The sequence below is a fragment of the Myotis lucifugus genome, unplaced genomic scaffold (assembly GCF_000147115.1).
Source record: "Myotis lucifugus unplaced genomic scaffold, Myoluc2.0 scaffold_5, whole genome shotgun sequence".
Lineage (NCBI taxonomy): Eukaryota > Metazoa > Chordata > Mammalia > Chiroptera > Vespertilionidae > Myotis > Myotis lucifugus.
Genome location: NW_005871053.1, coordinates 5003531 through 5025514, shown reverse-complemented (window position 1 = coordinate 5025514; position 21984 = coordinate 5003531). Strand labels below are relative to the sequence as shown.

General features: G+C 35.1%; 1 protein-coding gene across 1 annotated transcript in view; it reads right to left on the bottom strand.

The window, feature by feature from the left end:
- Nucleotides 1-21984, bottom strand: part of TTN (titin) — a 278603-nt gene that overhangs the window by 114699 nt on the left and 141920 nt on the right. The window contains 32 exon segments of the mRNA XM_023743428.1: nucleotides 511-600; nucleotides 1226-1300; nucleotides 2240-2320; nucleotides 5145-5210; nucleotides 6528-6647; nucleotides 10755-10829; nucleotides 11107-11196; nucleotides 11644-11727; nucleotides 12122-12199; nucleotides 12333-12425; nucleotides 12554-12637; nucleotides 12774-12857; nucleotides 13000-13083; nucleotides 13167-13250; nucleotides 13361-13444; nucleotides 13558-13641; nucleotides 13753-13836; nucleotides 15484-15567; nucleotides 15651-15734; nucleotides 15850-15933; nucleotides 16041-16124; nucleotides 16231-16314; nucleotides 16465-16539; nucleotides 16656-16739; nucleotides 16856-16930; nucleotides 17352-17435; nucleotides 17683-17763; nucleotides 19361-19438; nucleotides 19971-20054; nucleotides 20158-20241; nucleotides 21628-21702; nucleotides 21863-21946. Coding sequence (XP_023599196.1) covers nucleotides 511-600; nucleotides 1226-1300; nucleotides 2240-2320; nucleotides 5145-5210; nucleotides 6528-6647; nucleotides 10755-10829; nucleotides 11107-11196; nucleotides 11644-11727; nucleotides 12122-12199; nucleotides 12333-12425; nucleotides 12554-12637; nucleotides 12774-12857; nucleotides 13000-13083; nucleotides 13167-13250; nucleotides 13361-13444; nucleotides 13558-13641; nucleotides 13753-13836; nucleotides 15484-15567; nucleotides 15651-15734; nucleotides 15850-15933; nucleotides 16041-16124; nucleotides 16231-16314; nucleotides 16465-16539; nucleotides 16656-16739; nucleotides 16856-16930; nucleotides 17352-17435; nucleotides 17683-17763; nucleotides 19361-19438; nucleotides 19971-20054; nucleotides 20158-20241; nucleotides 21628-21702; nucleotides 21863-21946 — 2664 coding nt within the window.

The window sequence follows — 21984 nt, the reverse complement described above, 5'->3', positions numbered from 1 at the left end:
CCAAAATTAGGCAGACATGTCTTGGAAGATATTAGAATTAATATACATAGTCATCAAATCAAATAATTGATCTACAAAATATTTGGAAAATACAGTAAGGCAATTTTATTGGTTCTCATGTTGTGATTCATCTCACTGCCCATTAAAGAATATATTATTTTCATGTTATGCATACATATGTGCATGTTCAAATCTTGATGCCAATGTAATTATATTTTAAATGATGCATATTTGTATTTTTAGAAACAACTAAAAAATTGCAAGTTTGGCCCTACAACCCCACGCTCCTCTAGCCGCCACACCTCCCATGCCCGCCACGCCCCTCTCACCCCACCAATGCCTCCCACGACCCCAATCTCCCCAAGCCCCCTTGCCCCCATGCCTCACATGCCCCCACGATCCCCACGCTCCCCATGCCCCACGCCCCCTCGCAAGCCATGCCTCCCACGCCCCTTGCCCCCCACAACAAAAAAATAAAAAGAAAAAAAGAAAAAAATTGCAAGTTTGTACCTTTTGCTGGTTCAGGAATTTTCTTTTCCACTTTCGCAACAGTAGTTGGAGGTGCTTCAACCTCAACAGCTTTTGGAGGTGGTTCTGGTACTTTAAGATAATAAGGTTATTTTTAGTGATATTTAAATATTTTAATGCTTAGAAATAAATTATTACTTAGAAATCAATAATTAATCAAACTGGTTTTCAAAAGTTCAATTGATGGCTTTTAAAAAATCTATATTCTATCAATTAATTTTTTATTCTCTTCTTGACTCTGATTTAATTTTTCTTTTCCTTATTCCATCCACCTCTCCCCCAACCCATTATCTCTCCCTTTCCAAATCACTTTCATAACAGTTACCAATAAATAACCCTTTGATAATAGGCTAAGGATAGAAAGAAACCTAGCCCATTTGAAAGCCCCCAAATGTTATGAAACATTTGCTGACACCCTCCCATGAAGTTATTCTCAGCCAACCTGATTATTTCACAATCATTTCTACTGAAAGAACTTATGTGGCAAAGTAATCAAAATAATGAAATGTAGGCAAGTACATGAGTGGATTTGAGAATTACTATGTAAATATTTCAACAGAAAGCAGACAATGGAAAACACAGATGAAATATGAAGCTATGCTTATAGTTAACTCCACTTATGTTTACAAGATAAACCTTTTGTTAAATGTCCATTTTGTTAAAAGATAATTTCAAAAATTGTTACTGAGATTCCTACCTGTAGGTTTTTTAACTTTTTCTACTTTTTTAGGTTCTACTTTAGGTTCTTCTTCTTCAGATCGCTTTTTTAGAACTTAAAAGACAAAAAGGTTTATATGTAAACCAAGACGAACAAATGTAGATGTTGAATGAACTTGACAAATACAAATAATGTACAAAGCAAGGAAAATGAAAAGCATGCAACCTGACCTAGTGCACTGGGAAATTCGTATTTATAGTAAAAATGATTTTTAAACCAAAGGTTGTGTTAATTTAGAATAGCATTCAGAGTTGCTTTACATCTATATCAATAGCTATGCAGAGATAAGTCTGTGCCAGTAATGACCCAAACACAAAATGAATAATTTGAATAAAAACAATACTAACCATAATTTATTTTGTAATTTAATGAGAAGAAGGGTATTTAAATAAGTATAAAGTTTACTGAAATGGAGACATCTAAAGAAATGTAGGTTAGAGAAGAGTAATTCTTTGTGAAGACAAAGTTAGAAATTGATTTTTCATCTGAATATCTTGCTTCTGATTCTTTAATATCTTATTTGTATAAAATACTAGAAGACAAAATACTAGAATGAAATGTTCACTTTTTAAAAAATGTGGGGTTTTTTTGTTCATTGTGGTGATCTTGTGTCATATTTTAAAACGGAATACTCACTCAATTTAGTCTTAAATAGTTTGGTGTAATTTAGAGTATTTAATAGGTTTAGTATATTTTACTACATAATTTGATCATGAAAATGACAGCTCTGGTCATTGTTATTAGATTAGAATATTATCAATTTAGTTATGTCTATTAAGTGAATTTCAGAATACTGTGAACACTCACAAAATTTCTGTCTTCTTGTAAAAAAGTTATAAAAATTATAGCCTTAATTTTTAATGCTACTACAAATAAACTTTGATAAATAGGGAATCTAATTAAAAGAAAACCAAGAGACAGAAAAATTTTGTAAGCTTTGAAGTATATCTTTTGTATACTCAAAGCTGATGTAACGGTTGAAAAATACTATACCGCTTTTGAGAACAACTTCTTCCTTTGGTTGAGGTTTAGGTTCGGGAAGTAATTTGCGAACTTTCTTTTCAACTCCAGGCACTTAAAAGAATATGATTTCAAATTTTGAAGTGAATTCATATAAAAACTAAATGTCAACAATAAAATGTCTCTTTCAAAACTAGTTAACTACGTACAGTGCATAAGCAATAATTTTTGTCACATGTAAATATCACAGAATTTAAATGCAAATAATACATGTCAAGTTATTTTCTCTACAAACATCTATATAACCTTGTGATGAAATTCAATTGCATTAACTACAGGCAAATATACTCAACTTGAATGTATAGAAGATTCTGTTCTATATTAACTTTATAAATTTTCCATCAAATACACAGATTTTGATAGCATCTCTGCCTCAATCTGCAATTGTAGATTGCCCAAATCTACACTGGTATCTCCTCAATATGATTATAAAGTAGAATATAATCATATTGGTAGGTGAAATTGTCCTTATTCAATCTTCTCCACTTGAGAGAGAAGAAAGCCAAGGGATCTGGTTTATGACCTTGATGTTGGGAAAGGGCCATTATCTCATTTTCTTAACAGCAAAGAAGTAACCTTCCTTAAAGTCTCTGTTTTGAAATAATACTAACTTAAAATTATGGAACTATAGAATTTGGAAGCTGGTGTTGGCATTATTATTTTTTTATTTTTTAAAATATATTTTATTGATTTTTTACAGAGAGGAAGGGAGAGGGATAGAGAGTTAGAAACATCGATGAGAGAGAAACATTGATCAGCTGCCTCCTGCACACTCCCTACTGGGGATGTGCCCGCAACCAAGGTACATGCCCTTGACCGGAATCGAACCTGGGACCCTTGAGTCCGCAGGCTGATGCTCTATCCACTGAGCCAAACTGGTTAGGGCGGCATTATTTTTTATGAATAAGAAAATGTTCTTGAATTTAGACTAAAAGGGACTCAAGGTATTCTAAATTAATTCCCTCTTGTGTCTTTAGTGAATATCAGGCATGGAGTATGCTATTAGTATATAGAGCAATCTCCTGAAATTACTATAGTCCTTATAGATTTAAATGGAAGAAAAAAAGAGAAACACTTGGTGATCATTAAACTTTTTCCCTTCTCTATTGATGTCTATTAAAATTTAAGACATTATTTATTTGTATCATGTAATGTTATATTTGTTTACTCATATGCAATCTGAAATTCTTAGATATTTCTATAAGATTTCCCATTTGGTGCTTTAAACAAGACATTTGCTACTCAATAAATAGTTTTTTTTTTTAATGTGATAATGATAACCTTGCCTAACTCTTACTTCAAAATTTAAACATTTAAAAGGCAAATGTAATTATTTTATTTTTAAATATTTTTTCCTATCTTTTAGGTAGAATTTTACAAACATTCATTTTTTTAACAATTATAAATTGTGCTGGCCTTCAATACTAATTTGGAGTTACCAATATTCTTAATGTAAAGCTATTTTCATTGATTGAACTTGGAGAAACCACCAAGTAAGTTGGGATAGCATAATATCCTTTACTTCCATAATGGACATAGTGAAAATATATCAGTGCATTTGTTTTTCCATATTATTTTATTTTTAAGAACAATGACATTTGAGACTCAGGTGCAGAACATACCATAATAGCTATTATTTTTAAAGCCAATATATGTTATTTCATGTCATTTTAATGTTTATAAGTGACTTTGTAATAATACTTTACTAGCTAGTATTCATAGTAACATTATTTTGTAATCTTCATTTTATTTTTGAAATATTTATTAATGAAAAGTCCCATGAAAAGATTATTCTGACCAAGTTGTTTCAAAAGAAAATTCTACTAAACTTACAGAATCAAAAGGATTTACTGCCATTTACATAGTTCCAGGACAAAGAAAAATGAAAGAAAACTTTCTGTTTTTGTGAAGTAATTGTTTCTTTTTTATTTAATTTATTGGGGTAACTTTGGTTAATAAAATTATATAGGTTTCAGGTGTTATAATTCTATAATATATTATCTGTATACTGTTTTGTATGTTTACCATCCCAAGTCAAATCTCCTTCCATCACCATTTATCCCCCCTTTACCCTTTTCTACCTCCCTCTACCCTATAATCTTCATTTTATAAGTCAAGAAATACATATTCAGATTGGTGATTTTCCCAAATTCCAGAGTGAATCAGGAGCAGATTCATTTTCTGGGTCTGGATGAGTTGATTACTTAAATAGAAACTAGCTCCCCACTATACTTACTAGAAAAATTAAGAACTCTATTTTAAATAGATGCTTTCTAGACTTGTTATTATTCATTTATTTTTCTTTAGGGTCTAGGCTTAGATAGGGAATATATATTCAAAGAGAAATTTTGAAAAATGATGTGCAGTGATAATAAAATTTCACTAAAACGTGAGGTCTGTACACCGGAAAAAAATGTCTTGGAGTCACAGAGAAGAAAGTGACAGGAGAGCCATGAAAAAATCCATGTGAATAATCTTAATGCGTAGAAGGAAGACATGGCTTATTTTTAGTGCTTATAACACTGGCTAAAATACTGTTGTTCTGGTGTAATTCCAAAGCTTTCCAGCACTTTAACCTAAGATGCATCCCGATATTAATTTCAGCTAAGCTCCAAAATTTTATAGGTAATTGCAAGAAGACATATGTAGATGAGACAAAGATAAGCAATATCTACCCATATAATGGATGAAAATGATGAGAGACAAAGGAAGCAACACTCATGAGCCAGGACCATAAGAGGTACAAAAATACAAGAAATGAATGAGACTACTGTGATTATTTAAGAAACGTTGAAAAGAGAACATTCTAGAAGACAGGAAGAGCAAGGAGTCAGATGCAGGAAGACTGCATATGAGTGCGTTTTCCAGACTGAAATACCTTTCAGAGGCTTAAGCTCCACCTTCTCTGGGACCTCAGGTTTTTCAGGAACTTTCTTCGAAACAGCTTTAAAAAATAGGATCTTGCTTTTATTATTTGTATATTTAGACTAGGCTGAAGCACATTATTAAACACCTGCTCCAAGAATCAAAACCAAGCTTTGGTCATAACCAAGAAGCATTAATAACAGCCAAGAACAGCCACCACCAAGCATATCAAAAGCATTCAAACCATGAACACAGACTGCAGTTTTACTCCAAAGTGCAGTCGTAAAGTCTGGCTGAGAAGGAAGATAATTTTGTTTTTTGCAGAAAAATGAAAACTTTATTTGAGTTTAAATTTTACATTAAGAGAAATGTATTTAAGTGTGTGTTGTCATGAAGTATCAATCAACACTTGGGTAGCCCTTTTAAGAAGTGCCCACTTTTTTCTATGTCTGACTTAAAATGCCGTAAGTTCCTCTTATTGGCCAGGAGAGTTGTTGAAGGGCAAGAATCACTGGAAGCAAAATCTTATCCTGGAAGATTCTGGGTTTGTATGTGTGTGTATGGAGAAAGTATTCATCTAAGATTATCTGTAGATAATTTAAATTGGGAAATCATATGACACCACAAATAAGACAACATTTTATTAAAATAAAAAGAATAATATGCTTTTGGCAGTTTATTTCAGCTTTTAAAGAACATATATTAAAGAAGTTATTAAAAATTAAGTAATATTGCATTAATTCAAAGAAAAGTTTAAATGCAAAAAGAATGAAGGGAAGTTTAACACTGGGAGGAGATGCTGGCTCAAATGTATGCATCATCACTCTGGCCATGTTGAAGATGACCACAGAACACAATTCCGCTTTTATCAAGTTACAAAAGAAAAAAAGTGGGGGAGCAGTGACAGGTCACCTATATGCGTTCCTTTCTTGGTATATGAGCACATATCAGCCATTCAATGCCATAGCTATATTACTTATAGGATACTTGGAAGCACACGACATTCCTTAAGAACAAAGTTTTGCCTTTTGTATAAATTTGTTACTGCAATATTAAAAATATTTTGCAAACATTTCTTATATATTTCACATGCATAAGATTCCAAAGATATGCCTAGCAATCAGGCTTTGAAATCAGAAAACTGCTTCTCCGCACTCCGCATAAGAAAAGTTAGTTGGGCAGATGTCCAGGATGAAGCTCACAAAAATGCACTTCCTGGCATTTGGGGCAGCAGACATGGCCTGACAAGGCACCTGGAGCAGCACGAAACACAGGTCTCTATGCAAGGCCCACAGCTTGATCATGTCTGAAAGCACACACTTGTAAATGTTCTTGCAAGCGCCACTTCAGATGACTGGGTAGCAGGTTAATAAAACTTTAGAAGTAGCATTTATACCTTTAAGTTGGAATACTTTCTCCTTCACGTCTTCCTTAGGTGGAGCCGGTGGAGGAGCTGGGGGCTTTGGTTTGAATTTTGGTTTCTCAATAACCTTCTTTTCAGGTTCAGGTTCAGGTTCTTAAAAGAGTATTTCAGGAAAGTTAACATATGTATATATTAATTATTAGGTGGATATATAGTATATTCAGTAGAAATTTACATATATATATATATATATATATTTGCTTTTTTGGGTACATAATATTAGTGTCCAACATAAAACATAAAACAGTGTCCAACATAAAACATGAAAATATCAACATGGTACACAGATGATGAAAAATATAGCAAAGACATTAATAAAAACAACAAATGAAGCATCCATGTAAGCCACATTGACGAGATAAATAGTACAAATTACATGAATACATAAGAATCAGATGCACATTTAAAACAATGAATCTTACATACAAATACAGAGACCTACTCTACATGTAAAACAACATAAAATATATATAAAGATGAAGATATGATGATGAAGATTTAAGTCCAATTAATTGAATACCTTGAAACTGGTATTTCTTCTGGCTGTGGTTCAGGTTCAGGTTCTTCAGGCTCAATATACTTTTCAATTTCACGTTCTTTAAAGAATGTTGACAAAGGATGTGAGATTGTAATGGAAAGTGCTTCACAAAGACCCATACAAATTTCACAAAGATGTAAAGATTACCGTCACAAAGATGAAAATATACAATTAATACTAGTTCACATATATTAAAAAGAGACAAGATTTCTATTTTCTTATGCTTGAACTTTCTATTGACCACTTTTCTATGTATAATGATAGCAATAGAGAGGAGAGGAGGGAAGAGGAGACTGGATGAAAGAAGGTGAAGGGATTAGCCAAAGAACATATATGCATAACCCATAGACACAGACAACAGTGTAGTGCTGGCCAGAGGGAAGGGAGTGTGGGGGCTGAGTGGAAGTGGGTAAAGGGCAGGGAGGGAATGGGGATATCTGTAATAGTGTCAACAATAAAAATAAGTAAAAAAAATTAAGCAAAGGCTAAGACAATCTAAATAAAGTATGGACTTTTAGTTAATAATAAAATATTAATATAGGTTCATTAATTATAATAATTGTACCATACTAATATAAGATATTAATAATAGGAGAAACTGATTGTGGGGATATATGAGAATCCTCTGTAGTATCTTCACAATTTCTTTGTAAATAATTGTTCTAAAAAAAGTTTATTTTTTAAAGAAAATGATATATTGGGTTACCATTTGAGGAGCCAATGTAATTAATTCTTTCAGTTTTGCCTCAGTAAACTATGTTTTGGAATTTATAATTACCACCAAGAATAATCAAATTAAGGACTCAAAATTTACTTTAAAAGAAGCATAAGTATTTGAAAAATGAAACATGTACTGAAGTGCTTTTGAATGGAATGTCAAGAAGGAATTTCACCCTATAAAATATTTTTGTATTTCTAACAGGAGTTCTTAAGAGATTAAAGAATTTATATTTTAATATATATACCTTCAACAGGGGGAGTCACTTTTCTACCAATTGTTATGAATGCTTTTTCTTCATATATTACTTCCTCGGAAGACTCTTCAACTTAAAAAAACACAGTATTTTGTTTTAGATTGCATTCAGAATAGAATACTGCAACTGCTAAATTGTAAGACATCAACTTTGTTATCCTCTATAATATATTCTTCAAATTACCCCAAGATATCCATAACTTCCCTACTTAAGACAGACAACAGATAAATACATAAGACTCATCAACAACCAAAGCAAGATGGTAAAGACAATTGCCATCTTTCCAAGATTCATAGAGAAGGCATATACCTTGGACAGGTGGAGCTTCTGGCTCTTCAGGGAGAGGAACCGACACTTTCTTTTCCGGGATGAATTCCTTTGGCACTTCAAGCACTTTAAAGACATTGATATTGTTTACGATTAAGAATTTAGAAGAATTTGCAAGATTCTGCAAAGAGTAGGCAAAGAGTCCAGGGGGAAGAACTTTATCTTATAAGACTTAATGGGGCAAATAGCTTTGGAGCATGGGATCCTTTTGGAGATCCTAATTTTATAAATGAGACTTCTCAGCCTTCTTTATTTGCTTCTTTTCTTCTGTGTACCCTTAAATGTAGGTGCTCTCCACTGCTTTAACTTTGATGCTTTAAAAATTGGCTCTCCATTCTTTGAACAATCACTCCTGCACTCTCAACTCTTATTTCCGTGTGGATGGCTTTTAGATCTACATCTTTAGCCTCGATCTCTTTCCTAAGCTCCAGATGCACTTTCCCAACTTCCATACTTGAAAAGTGAGAAATATATTCACTGTCTTATTTCTAATACAGTGGGGCCTTGACTTACGAGTGTCCCGACTAACGAGTTTTTTTGAGATACGAGCTGTCTCTCGGCTGATTTTTTGCTTTGAGTTGCAAGCTCAAAAAAATTACGAGCCAGCTTCAGATACCCCACCGCTAGTTGGCGCAGCGAACGTCACAGTGATTTGACATACGAGTAATTTGAGTTATGAGCTCCATCACGGAATGAATTAAACTCGTAAGTCAAGGCCCCACTGTATCAATCAGGAATCCAATGAGCCATCCTGATGGCCATCTAGCTTCAACCTTACAATCATCTTGGGCTCTATTTCCCTAATTGCTTTGATAATAGACACTAACTCAATCTCCATCTTCCTCAAATTCAATCTCCTTTTTTTCATTTCTACCAACACTGATCTTGTCCAGCTTTTAATGACCTTAAATAACTGCAATGATTATGTACTATTGTCACCATCTTCCAATAGCTTGAACTGATGCCAGTTATCTTTTTGAAGCCCAACTCCTATTAATTTATACATCACTTCAAAACCCTTGAAACTTCCTATTGCTTACAGAATAAAGTATATACCTTATGGTGACATTAAAAGAATTCCAAAATGTGATATGACCCTCATCTTTATATCCATCTTTATCTTTCAGTATACCTCACAACCAATCCATACTCAAATCACACATGCTTATTTGGCAGACCTTGACCTTCCCAGACTTTTCTACCTCAGTGCCTTTTGGTATAATATTCCCTTTGCCTAGAATACCATTTCCTCCATTGCTACATGTAAAAATCCATCAAAATTTAAAATTATACTTTTTTTTTCACAAAGCTTTCCCTGATGCCTCTGCCTGAAATTGATCTTTCCTTGCTCTGTGTTTCTGTAGCCCTTTATTCTCACTTTATAGGTGTTCTCACTTCCTGTCTTGTGTTAGAGTTGTGGGTTACTTTCTTCTCATCAGGTTGAAATTGCTTGAAGACAGGACCAGATCTTATCTTTTCCAATACACTTGTTATTGGTAAAAATGTAACAAAATGTGTTGAACTGAGCTGTTCTACATTGACTGATCGGAGAGCCTTTTCTACCACATGTCACCGTGTCATGGCACAACCAAAGTTCATTCATTTTCTTTCTCCTGCTTTCTTGTTTCATTTTCTCTCTTTGCCCTCATTATTTTCCTCTTCTTACCGTAAAATGTGATTTTGCATAAACTTATACTATTGTTTTTCCCTGAGAATCATTATTAAAATGCTCAAATAGTGTTCAGGTAAATAGATATTTTTCTTCATACTAGGTACCTTTTTCTGGAAGGACTTCTCGTTTTTTGGTAACAGGCACTGCTTCTTTCTTTACTGGAACAAGTTTCTTGGGCACCTCGGGCACTTTGAAGATATTAGTTTTATTTTAATAAGAGTATTTAGAAACATTTAAAAGTGTTAAGAATAAAGAATCTATAATTAATGGAACAGCATTAAATTAATGAAAAAAAAATAAAGAAATTTTTTGTCCCTAGTTATGCAATAATGAAGACAATTTATTTGATTCCAATTTAAGATATCAGAATACTATTTAAGAAAACAATGATGTCAATGATGACACGAATACCTTTAGCTTCTGGTGTTTCTGGCTTCTTAACAGTTGGGACTTTCTTCGGTGGGACAACTTTCTTTGCCATCTCAGGTACTTTAAAGATATTAGTAGCATTTAATAATATAACATTGCAAGATACAATACCTACACATTAATTTGACAAGTCTGTTCAATACTATAACATATGGGTAACAGATAAACACATAACACAGCACACACAGAATAAGGACAGTGTCAAATTTCAGACAGCAAACGGAAAAGAAGTAAGTATAGATTGATTTTACTATAAGTACCTTTAGGAGGAGCTTCTGGTTTTTTGATGATAGGAACTTTCTTCTCTGGAACAATCTTCTTGGGCTCTTCAGGCACTTGAAAGATAGGAATTTCTTTTAGAGTCAGATGATTATAACGAAAAGTTTAATACTAATGAATGAATTAAAACCACATCTATTTCTTTGTTATACACATTGTAAAATTCTGTTGGACCAAAGTTTTATGTGCAAATGATGTTTGTTCTTGCCAATGAAGTCAAATTTCAAGTAAGGAGATTAAAGACTGACATTTTACCTTAAAGAATAGATGTAATGACATAAAAATTAAATGATCAAATGATGTGTTTTCCCACACAGTGGATCTGCCTTATACCTGCCGGTGGTGGGGCTTCTGGCTCCTCTTCTTCCGCAGCAGGAACTGGTGCTTCCTCTTCAGGAGCAATTTCCTCAGGTTCTTCATATACTTTAAAGATATAGTTAATTTTAATTCACTGTGTGAAACAATGTTATAAAATGCACAAACTGAGCACAATCAATGATTTCTCTCCTTGTTTCAATTAATATCTTCTCTCATTTTCACTAGGGTAAAATCTATCTTATTTTCACTGACATCTGTTTCTGTTGATTTGAATGCTGGAAAGCCTTTTGATGTTTAATCTCTTTCATAGTCATTAGTTCTCCTCTCCTATGTACATTAGAGAGCTTTGTTTAATACAGGTTACAAAATCCTACTTAGATGACACAGACGGATAACTCAAAATAGATCTGAGATGGGAGCTAATTAAGAATGATGAAGTAAGACAAATAAAGGACAGGAAATGATGAAAAGATACTAAATTTAAAAAAAGAGGAACAAGGCTTACATTAGAAATAGCACAAGTGGCAAGCTCACTCATGGTCTTACGTGTACCTTCTGGAGGAGGAGACTCCGCTTTCTTGGGAACAGGAACGGCTGGTTTCTCTTCTAAGACAGGTTTCTTTGGCACTTCTGGCACTTTAAAGATATTAGTTAGTTTTACCTCTAGGTAGTTGAAAGGACATGAAATTTATACGTCATCTAGTTCACATGTAGTTCAAATAACACAGGGACAGAGGCAAGAAAAATTCACCATAAGGTCAATGACCTAATCTTGGAACTATAGAGAAAGAAAGAAAATGTGGCTTATAAATATTAACAAAACCACAATAGTAAACTCTTCCAATGCTCATAATAGAAGTGTTAGTTTTTTTTAAATGATGTTATTTACAAAATTTAAACCCCAACCATCCAGAATACCAGGTTTGTAGTTGTAGTTGTGAACATAAGAGATTTGACAAACAAAAGGGTTTCCTATAAGCAAACGACCAAGATTGAGCACTTTTTGCAGCACTTCAGTCGTGACATGTACCTTTAGCTGGTGGGAATTCGGGCATTTTGGGAATGACTATTTTCTTTTCTGGAACAACTTCTTTGGGAACTTCAGGCACTTTAAAGATATTAGTATTTTATCATTAGGAAGAATAGCTGGTAAACATTTATCACATTTACACACAACAAAACATGTTTTAAGGGCTGGAGGGTGGATCCACCTCCATCAGATAGTGGACCGAGACATGTACCTTTGACAGGTGGGACTTCTGGTCTCTTGAGAACCACGGGAGGCTCTTTCTTTTCAGGAACAACTTCCTTAGGCACCTTGGGCACTTTGGGCACTTTAAAAGATATTAGTACTTTTTAGCGCATAGTTTCAATGACACGTGGGAACCATTAAGTGGAGCAGTGAAACAACATTTTAAAGACAGACATTTCTCCGTAGGAAGCTAGTGGCAGTGAAATATACCTTTCATGGGTGGTGGTTCAGGTTTTTTGGCAACGACAGCAGGTGGTTTCTTTTCTGGGACAGGTTTCTTAGGTGGTGCAGTCACTAAAGATGTTAGAATTTATTATTTTAGAATAAGTGGAAATGGGTAAGAAACAAGACAAAAGCTCATATTGCCCAGAATTCTCCAGGCAAGAAGGGTGAAGGATTGGCTGAGGCAACCTGGCAGCTGGCCCAGTACCTTTTGGAGGAGCCGCTGGCTCCGGCTCTTCCACAAGTTCAGCGGGAGGCTCTTCAGAGACAATTTCGTCAGGCTCTTCATGCACTTTAAAGACACAAGCTCATTTTACCACTAGAATTGTTTAAAGTATATGAAGTATTTTGCAAAAAAAAAAAAAGATGTTTATAACACTAAGAAGAGAGTTTTTCTTTTTCAAAAACGCTAGTTTGGATAATTTCATTATTACCTTCAGGGGGAGGACTCTCCGGTTTGGGAGGAATAACTTCGGGCACCTTCTTTTCTGGGACAGCTGCCTTTGGCACCTCAGGTGCTTTAAAGATATTAGTATGTGGATGATTAGACAGAGTGAAGACAAACAGACAGTGTCAAACACAGGGACAAGAGGGTGACTACCTTTGGCTGGTGGAACTTCTGGCTTTTTAGGAGGCGCCAAAGGTACTTTCTTTTCAGGGACAACTTCTTTGGGAGCCTCGGGCACTTAAAAGATATTAGTAAGATCACATTTAGTCATTATATGACTGCAAGAACAAAAGAACTTCAAGAGTAGCAGAGTTTATCTTCTTAAGTCTAAGGTGAACGGTAAGTACCTGTAACAGGTGGGACTTGTGGCTTTTTAGGAGGTACCACTGGTGCTTTCTTTTCAGGGACAACTTCTTTGGGAGCCTCAGGCACTTAAAAGATATTAGTACATTTACATTTAGTATTTATGAGACGGCTAGAACAAAAAATGTTTGCAGGAGCAGATGAGTTGTGTCTTCTTAAACCCAAGATCATTGACAAATACCTTTCACAGGTGGGATTTCTGGCTTTTTGGGAGGCATCACAGACACTTTCTTTACAGGGACAACTTCTTTGGGAGCTTCAGGCACTTAAAAGATATTAGTAAAATTACAATCAGGGGTTACGAGGCCACTGGGAGAAAATATGTTCAAGAGCAGAAGCGTTCTGTCTTTTTAAGCCTAAGATCAGTGACAAATACCTTTAACAGGTGGGATTTCTGGCTTCTTAGGAGGTGCCACAGGTACTTTCTTTTCAGGGACAACTTCTTTGGGAGCCTCAGGCACTTAAAAGATATTAGTACATTTACATTTAGTAGTTATGAGGCTGCTGGGAGAAAATGTTTTCAAGATTGGAAGAGTTATATCTTCTTAAGTCTAAGGTGAGTGACAAGTACCTGTAACCGGTGAGATTTCTGGCAAGTTCGCAGGCACCACTGGTGGTGCCTCCTTTTCAGGGACAAGTTCTTGAGGAACTTCAGGCACTTAAAAGATATTAGTAGTTTTACATTTAGGTTAATGAGATCAATGGACTACAATTATTTCCAAGAGCAAAGAGGTCTATTTTTTTCTGTAGAATAAGGATGTGGTGGAAAATACCTGAAACCGGTGGGACTTCTGGTTTTTTGGGTGGTTCCCTGGGGATTTTCTTTTCTGGGACGACTTCTTGAGGAACTTCAGGCACTTAAAAGATATTAGTAGTTTTACACTTAGGTTAATGAGATCAATGGACTACAATTATTTCCAAGAGCAAAGAGGTCTATTTTTTCTGTAGAATAAGGATGTGGTGGAAAATACCTGAAACCGGTGGGACTTCTGGTTTTTTGGGTGGTGCCCTGGGGATTTTCTTTTCTGGGATGACTTCTTGAGGAACTTCAGGCACTTAAAAGATATTAGTATTTTTACACAGAAGTTAATGAAGAGCGATGGCCTAAAACTGTTTTCAATAGCAGAAGAGCCACTTCTGTGGCAGAATGAGGTCAGGGCGAATGCATACCTATGACAGGCGGAGCTTCTGGTTTTGGGGGCGGTGCCTTGGGAACTTTCTTTTCTGGGACAACTTCTTGGGGAGCTTCAGGCACTTGAAAGATATTAGTCGTTTTACACTTCAGTTAAGGAAGAGCAATGGCCTAAAACTATTCTCAAGAATGGAAGAGAGACTTCTTCTGCGAAATGAGGTCAGGACTAACATATACCTGTGGCAGGTGGGGCTTCCGGCTTTTTGAATGGTGCCTTGGGAATGATCTTTTCTGGGACGACTTCTTGAGCAGCTTCAGGGACTTGAAAGATATTAGTATTTTTAGAATTTGTGAATAGTGAAGGCATATACTGTAATAATTGTGACGAGAACAAGACAACAGCTTCCCCTCTTAACAGAGCAGTGGGAAGAAATACCTATAGCAGGCGGGGCTTCTGTTTTTTTGGGCACAGCCACAGGCACTTTCTTTTCAGGTACAACTTCTTTAGGAGCTTCAGGAACTTGGAAGATATTAGTACGTTTTAGTTCGAGACTATAACTAGGCGAGAGTGACAACATATTTACCCCAAGCGAAACAATTTGTGAGGCTGGAGGACACTTCCACACATGCGCTCAGACCCGCCCCCGGAAAAGCATGACCAACAACAAGGATAAATACCTTTAGCAGGTGGAGCTTCCGGCTTCTTAGGAGGAGTCACAGGCACTTTCTTCTCAGGGATGGCTTCCTTCGGTGGCGGCACCTCTGGCACTTAAAAGACATTGGTAATTTGTGTTTAGAGAAAGTGACAACCATTAATGACTCTACCGTGTAATCGTGAAACCCAGACATTTTGGAAAACTTCTGATTTGTTTCTCTTTAGAATTATATCACCTTCACGCAGTGGTATTTGCATATAGAATTTTCTAGCTAAAATAGTTACTTTTCTTCCTGGTATATAGATAGCTTGGACATTACCTTCAGGGGGAGGACTCTCCGGTTTGGGAGGAATAACTTCGGGCGCCTTCTTTTCTGGGACAGCTGCCTTTGGCACCTCAGGTGCTTTAAAGATATTAGTATGTGGATGATTAGACAGAGTGAAGACAGACAGACAGTGTCAAACACAGGGACAAGAGGGTGACTACCTTTGGCTGGTGGAACTTCTGGCTTTTTAGGAGGCGCCAAAGGTACTTTCTTTTCAGGGACAACTTCTTTGGGAGCCTCGGGCACTTAAAAGATATTAGTAACATTACAATCAGGAGTTATGGTCTCATAACTGGGAGAAAATATTAGCAAGAGCAGACACATTATGCCTCATTCAAACCTAAGATCAGTGACAAATACCTTTAAGAGGAGGGACGTCTGGCTTTTTAGGAGGCACCACCTGTGCTTTCTTTTCAGGGACAACTTCTTTGGGAGCCTCAGGCACTTAAAAGATATTAGTAACATTACAGTCAGGAGTTGTGAGGTCACCGGGACAAAATGTTTTTAGGGGCAGATAACATATATTCTTAAACCCGAATCTGGGCAAATACCTGTAACAGGTGGGATTTCTGGCTTTTTAGGAGGCACCAAAGGCACTTTCTTTTCAGGGACAACTTCTTTGGGAGCCTCAGGCACTTAAAAGATATTAGTAACATTACAGTCAGGAGTTGTGAGGTCAACGGAACAAAATATTTTTAGGAGCAGATAACATATTCTTAAACCTGAATCCAGGGCAAATACCTGTAACAGGTGGGATTTCAGGCTTTTTAGGAGGCACCAAAGGCACTTTCTTTTCAGGGACAACCTCTTTGGGCGCTTCAAGCACTTTGAAGATATTAGTAAATTTACATTTGAGTTACACGGATCAACACAGACAGAAATCACATTGACACACCAACAGAACTTCCCAGGCTAGCAAGGTGGTTCTTTCCATTGCCCTCCCTACCCCATCGTGATGGGAGGTCAGGGATGTACCTTCCACAAGTACAACTTCAGGCTTTGGGGGAGGGTGCACTTTCCTTTCTGGGACTTCTTTGGGAGCCTCAGGCACTTTAAAGATATTAATATTTTTACACTTAGGAGTTACAGGAACCAGTACAAACAGGAAACACATTTCTACAGGAAAAGAGATTTTTCCAAATCTCTAAGCTTCCAGCAACATATACCTTCATCAGGAGGGCCTTTAGGCTTTTTATGAGGAACCACAGATGCTTTCTTTTCAGGGAGAATTTCGTGAGGTGCTCCGGGCGCTTGAGGAAATTAGTAGTGTAACATTTAGTGTTATGAAGATCAGGAGGTACAAGCAAGTATTGTCAAGACTACAAGAGCTATTTCTTCTACAGCTTGAAGGCATGGTAACTTGTACCTTTAACTGATGGAGGCTCCCTTTTCTTGGAAGGAACTCTCTTCACGGGAACCACCTCTTGAGGCGCTTCAGTCACTTTAAAGATATTAGTATTTCACGTTTAAGAGTTAAAGTGATTACTAAAAGCAGTAACCGCAATGAGTTAGCAAATACAGTTTTCTGGAAGTCCCTTCTCTCCCTCTCCATTCTCTGCTGGCCCCATGAACCAACTAAGTCTAATGGGGTGGTAGGGTCCTTGAGAAGAGGATTCACCCTTCTCCAGCACCCAGCAGAATTTCTGTCACCGCAGACCTTCCTTACTAAGTATTTGTTGAATGAATACGTTTAATTGGAGGGTTTTCTGTTTTGATAAATATGGCCACACATATTTTCTTTTGAGAGGCTGCTCGAAAGAGATTAGTATGTTTAGGGGTTATGGAGAACATTAGAAAACATAATTTTAAGAGCAGAGGGCAGATCATCTCTTCTTCAGTATCTGTGTAGACATGATATATACCTTCCACAGGCAGAGGTTCTGGCTCTTCAGGAACATCCTCAGATAATTGCATATCAGGAGCAACTTCTTTCATAGCTTCTGGTGCTTTAAAGATATTAGTATCACACTTAGAGATTAAGGATCAGTGGAGACATGAGTCACATTAACTGAATAAAAGATATTTTTATGGCTACAAGGGCACTTCTTTCAAGAACTGAATGAGGTTTAATGCATTAAGGAAAGGAATCCAGTCTTATTTGTCTTTGCTTATTACTCCCCAACTCACTAGCACCATGTACATAATAGGCATTCATTGAATAAATGAAGGAAGGAATGATAGAATGAATGATACCTTTAGTAGAAGGTGTTTTAATTTCAATTTCAGTCATGGGTGTTTCCTTGACAGGGACAACTTCTTGAGGTGATTCAGGCACTTTAAAGATATTAATTCATTGTACTTCAGAGTGATGAAGAGCAATGAAGGATTTTAATCATAATTCCACCTACAGGAATACCTGAGACTGGGAGACCTCCCTGCTCCTCAAATCTGATTTTTTAGTAATAGCATGAATATTTGATTATCAGGAGCTGTTTTCTTGGTTACCTTAGGCACTATCAATATTAGTAATTTTGCTCAGCCGGTATGGCTCAGTGGTTGAGTGTCGACCTATGAACCAGGAGGACACGGTTTGATTCCTGGTCAGGGCACATGCCTGGGTTGTGGGCTCAATCCCCAATGTGGGGTGTGCAGGAGGCAGCTGACCAGTGATTGTCTCTCATTATTGATGTTTCTCTCTCTCCCTCTCCCTTCCTCTCTGGAATCAATATAGATATATTAAAAATTACTAATTTTATTTCTTGAAATGGCAGATGTATAGAAAATTAGATCATAGAAAATTACCTTCAAGAGAAAAGTTTTATTTTTAAAAAATAATTAACTATGTACTTTTCTTTAGCTATTAGTTTGAGGAGAGCAAAACAGCTCCTTCCTTATCTGGTTTGGCTTCATTTTGTACCCTCACCTGAAGCCCTTTAGAAAAGTGCTTGTTTTTCAGGTGTAGCAGAGAGGACAACCCAAAGATTCCAGACTGAGAAAGCCATGTCAAAATGTTTAGTTTTTAAATTACAGAAGTTATTATTCTGGATGTTAAAAAACTTCTCATCTTTTAATTTACCTAAAAATATTCAAAATGGAAAAACGTAGGACTCTTTAGAAATAAAAGACAATGAGAGGGGCTAAGTATTCAGGGCAGAATTCCAGCTTTAACTGGTTTTGTTTTAACTGCTTTGGTTATAGAAGACTCTCAGCTAGAGATGAAATAGAGCAGCTTCATATTAAATTTGATATTTTTTCTTTAAGTAATGGTTTTCTGAAAATATTTCTATAATTTTTAAGTCTTGTGGGAAATAAGTTATTTCAAATATACAGTATATGCTTAATTTTTGTATTAAGCTTATTTTAATAGAAAAATAATTACAATAGTCAGTTATATTATATTCTGGGACTTCAACCCTATGGAGAGTTGAATTATGGACTTATAGTCTATAACCAAACACCTCTATCATTTGATGACACTGATTTCTACATTATAGAGAGTGTGTTGAGCCAATTCAATCTAATTTGGGGCATATAAATGTTATAAGTAGTCTCCTATCATTTTTTTTCCTAGCTATTCTGATTTTAATTTTTTGTGGACACAGTAACAGTTCTTTTCTATTGAAGAATCTATTTGGCTTACACCTGCACATTATATGTATACATATTTTCCCTGGAGGCCTCATAGATAAACTTTGTAGCCCAACCATCTCCCATATATATAAGTAAAAAAAAAAAATTGTCCCCTCTGTTTTCTCTTAAACCACTCATGGGGATATGTAAATACCCAATCAAACTTCTGCTTTGGGGGAGCCACTTCTCCGAAATGACTTTCTTGGTAGCATCTGGGGCTTTCAAGATATTAGTATTTTTACATGTGTTAAGTACAACTATAATCATGAGATAAGAAAGTCGACTTTCTTCTGGCTTGTACCTTTTGGTGATGTTATCTTTCTTCTTCTAGCAGCAGAAGCTGGCCCCTCTGGAGTACCTTCCTCGGAGACTTCCATCTCTTTAAAGATATTAGTAGGTTTTAGTTGAATAAAGGCAAAGACATGAAGACATGGCATACTAAGGAAGTTAGGTATATTTAAAGTTAGAGATTCTAACTTTAAATTCAGATTTTAATTTTTGTTCTAATAGTTTTTCTCTGTACATTGTATGTATAAGTGGGACTTTTTCGGTGGGGCATGTCATAGTTCCTTTTCTTGGGTACATTAGGTGCTCTAAAGATATTAGTATTTTAGCATTAGAGGTTGTGAGAATCTACACACAACATCAAACTTATTTTGTAGACCAAAGAAGAATTTTCTTATTTCGATTTTCATAACTAAGAATTATGCCTTCAGTAGGAGGATGCTCTGAAATGTTGGGAACAGCTTCAGGAAACTCTACCTCTGGAAAAACTTTTCTGGTTGTATCAAGATTTTTAAAGATATTAGTAGATTTATACTAAGAACTCATAAAAGCTGTGAATTATATAACATGCAACTTTTGTGTCTTGAAGTCAAAGATAGTCATCGAAGTTTGATATTTAAATATACCTTTAGTTGCTGGTGTTTCTCTCTTTTTAGGAATAGTCACATATATTTTATCCTCTGGAACAACTTTCTTGGGTGGTTCAGGCACTTAAAAGATATAAGTATAGTCATAAATGGTGAAGTAAATATTGAGCTTTTAAAAAGAGCCACAAATAAATGTTCTTCAGACTGTGTCATCAGTGTTATATACCTTTTGCTAGTTTGGGTTTTGTCTTTTGAGGATGAGTCATAAATACTTTTTCTTCTGTGGTTGATTCTTCAGATACTTCATACACTTTAAAGATATTAGTATGTATACAATTAGCTTCATTTCAAAGTGGATGAAGAACAGTATTAATAAAAACAATACATAGTCATCACTCAAATTACCAGTTGTACATAGACAAATATTAGTGACAATAACACATTGGCTAGGAAAAAGTCTCCTTCCCAGTTTTATGATATAAGGCTCAGCATTTCTTTATTAACATGATGATAAAATTGAGGAATTCACTGGAAAGGGACTATATAATTATTCTACTTTTTCTGCAGACATTTACTGGACAAATTTTCCTATTGCTCTTATTTTTTATGGGTTTGTTAAAAAAGAACAGGGTCAATGTTGAGTTGTACATCAAGAATTCTTTGATATTTGACCTACTGGAAATTCAGATAAGCCTTTTTCTTTTCCAAAACCTAGTTATCTATATTTTAAAACCACATCTAATTTTTTGCTTTATTGTTTAATATAAATGTTAAAATCATTTAGGGATTGAAATCAGGAAATAAAAATAACTAAATATTTGGAAAATAAGGCAAATGAAAAAAAAAGATTCCTCCAGCTTTTAGAAAGGAAGCCTGGATGATGACAATAACCAAACTCAAGTATAGAAAGGGTATTCAAAGGAAGGAGTCAGGCCCTAGCTGTTTTGGGCCAAAACAAAACAAAAAAAGGAGGGAGTCAGCATATATTTTTATCCCAGCCTAGAATTACAGTGACAAAAATTGGCTTTAAACAGGGAATTTTTTAGATGAAAATAAATGTAAGAATATCTAGACTACTGGCATTTTCACTACTTAGGTTACTGAAAGTATTCTATTCAGAATATTTTATTATTCAAATAATAAAAAATGATATTTATTATTTAATTTTACTTCTCAAATTATTTAATTAAAAATTTACACGAGAGCCAATTTAAAAAATGGCTTCAGAATTCTTTTGAGGTTCTAATTGCTATGTAAATCTATGGTCATTTGCAGCATTGCCAAAATGTTTCCAGAGATTGTGTTGAAGAGTAAAAAACAATAATGGTTGAGCATTTTGATTCTATAAAATTCAATTAAAATATTATTATGAAGTTAGTTATTTCATAGTCTGAGAAAATAAATTGCTTCAAAGCAAAAGACATTTGTACACATGACAGATTAATAAGACAGGACAACAAATTGAACAAGAGAAATGACTTTTCTAAACTCCAGCAATGTTATAAGGTCAAGACTATTTATTTTTTAAATTGTTGAAGAAATAATTTTGAGGCTAATAGTATTCAAATTATTTACTCTTAGCTAGATATTTTTGGTGAGTTAAGGCTTTTACAAGATATTAGTGTATTTACTTTTAAAAGCTATGAAGACAAACACAAATGAAACCAAAGGGAACCACCAAGTTTTCTACACTCACTGTATATCGTTGTTTCTTCAGAAAGAACTATAGTTGATGTTTCTTCTTGAATACTTTTCTTAGGCACCTCAGGAACTTTAAAGATATTAGTATATTAATTGTTATGTATGACAATGTAAGATATTAAGAATATAAAGTAACAAACTACACAGATTTAACCTCACACACATTCACTTTAAACCATGAATAACTAAATAAAGAGTTCCTTCATGTTGTGATTAGCATCAGTGTGTACCTTTAACTGGTGGAACTTCAGGCTTCTTAGGAACAGCTTCATGAACCTTTTCTTCTGGAACAATTTTCTTGGGTACTTCAGGTGCTTTAAAGATATTTGATTGTTTTATTTTTAAGAATTTC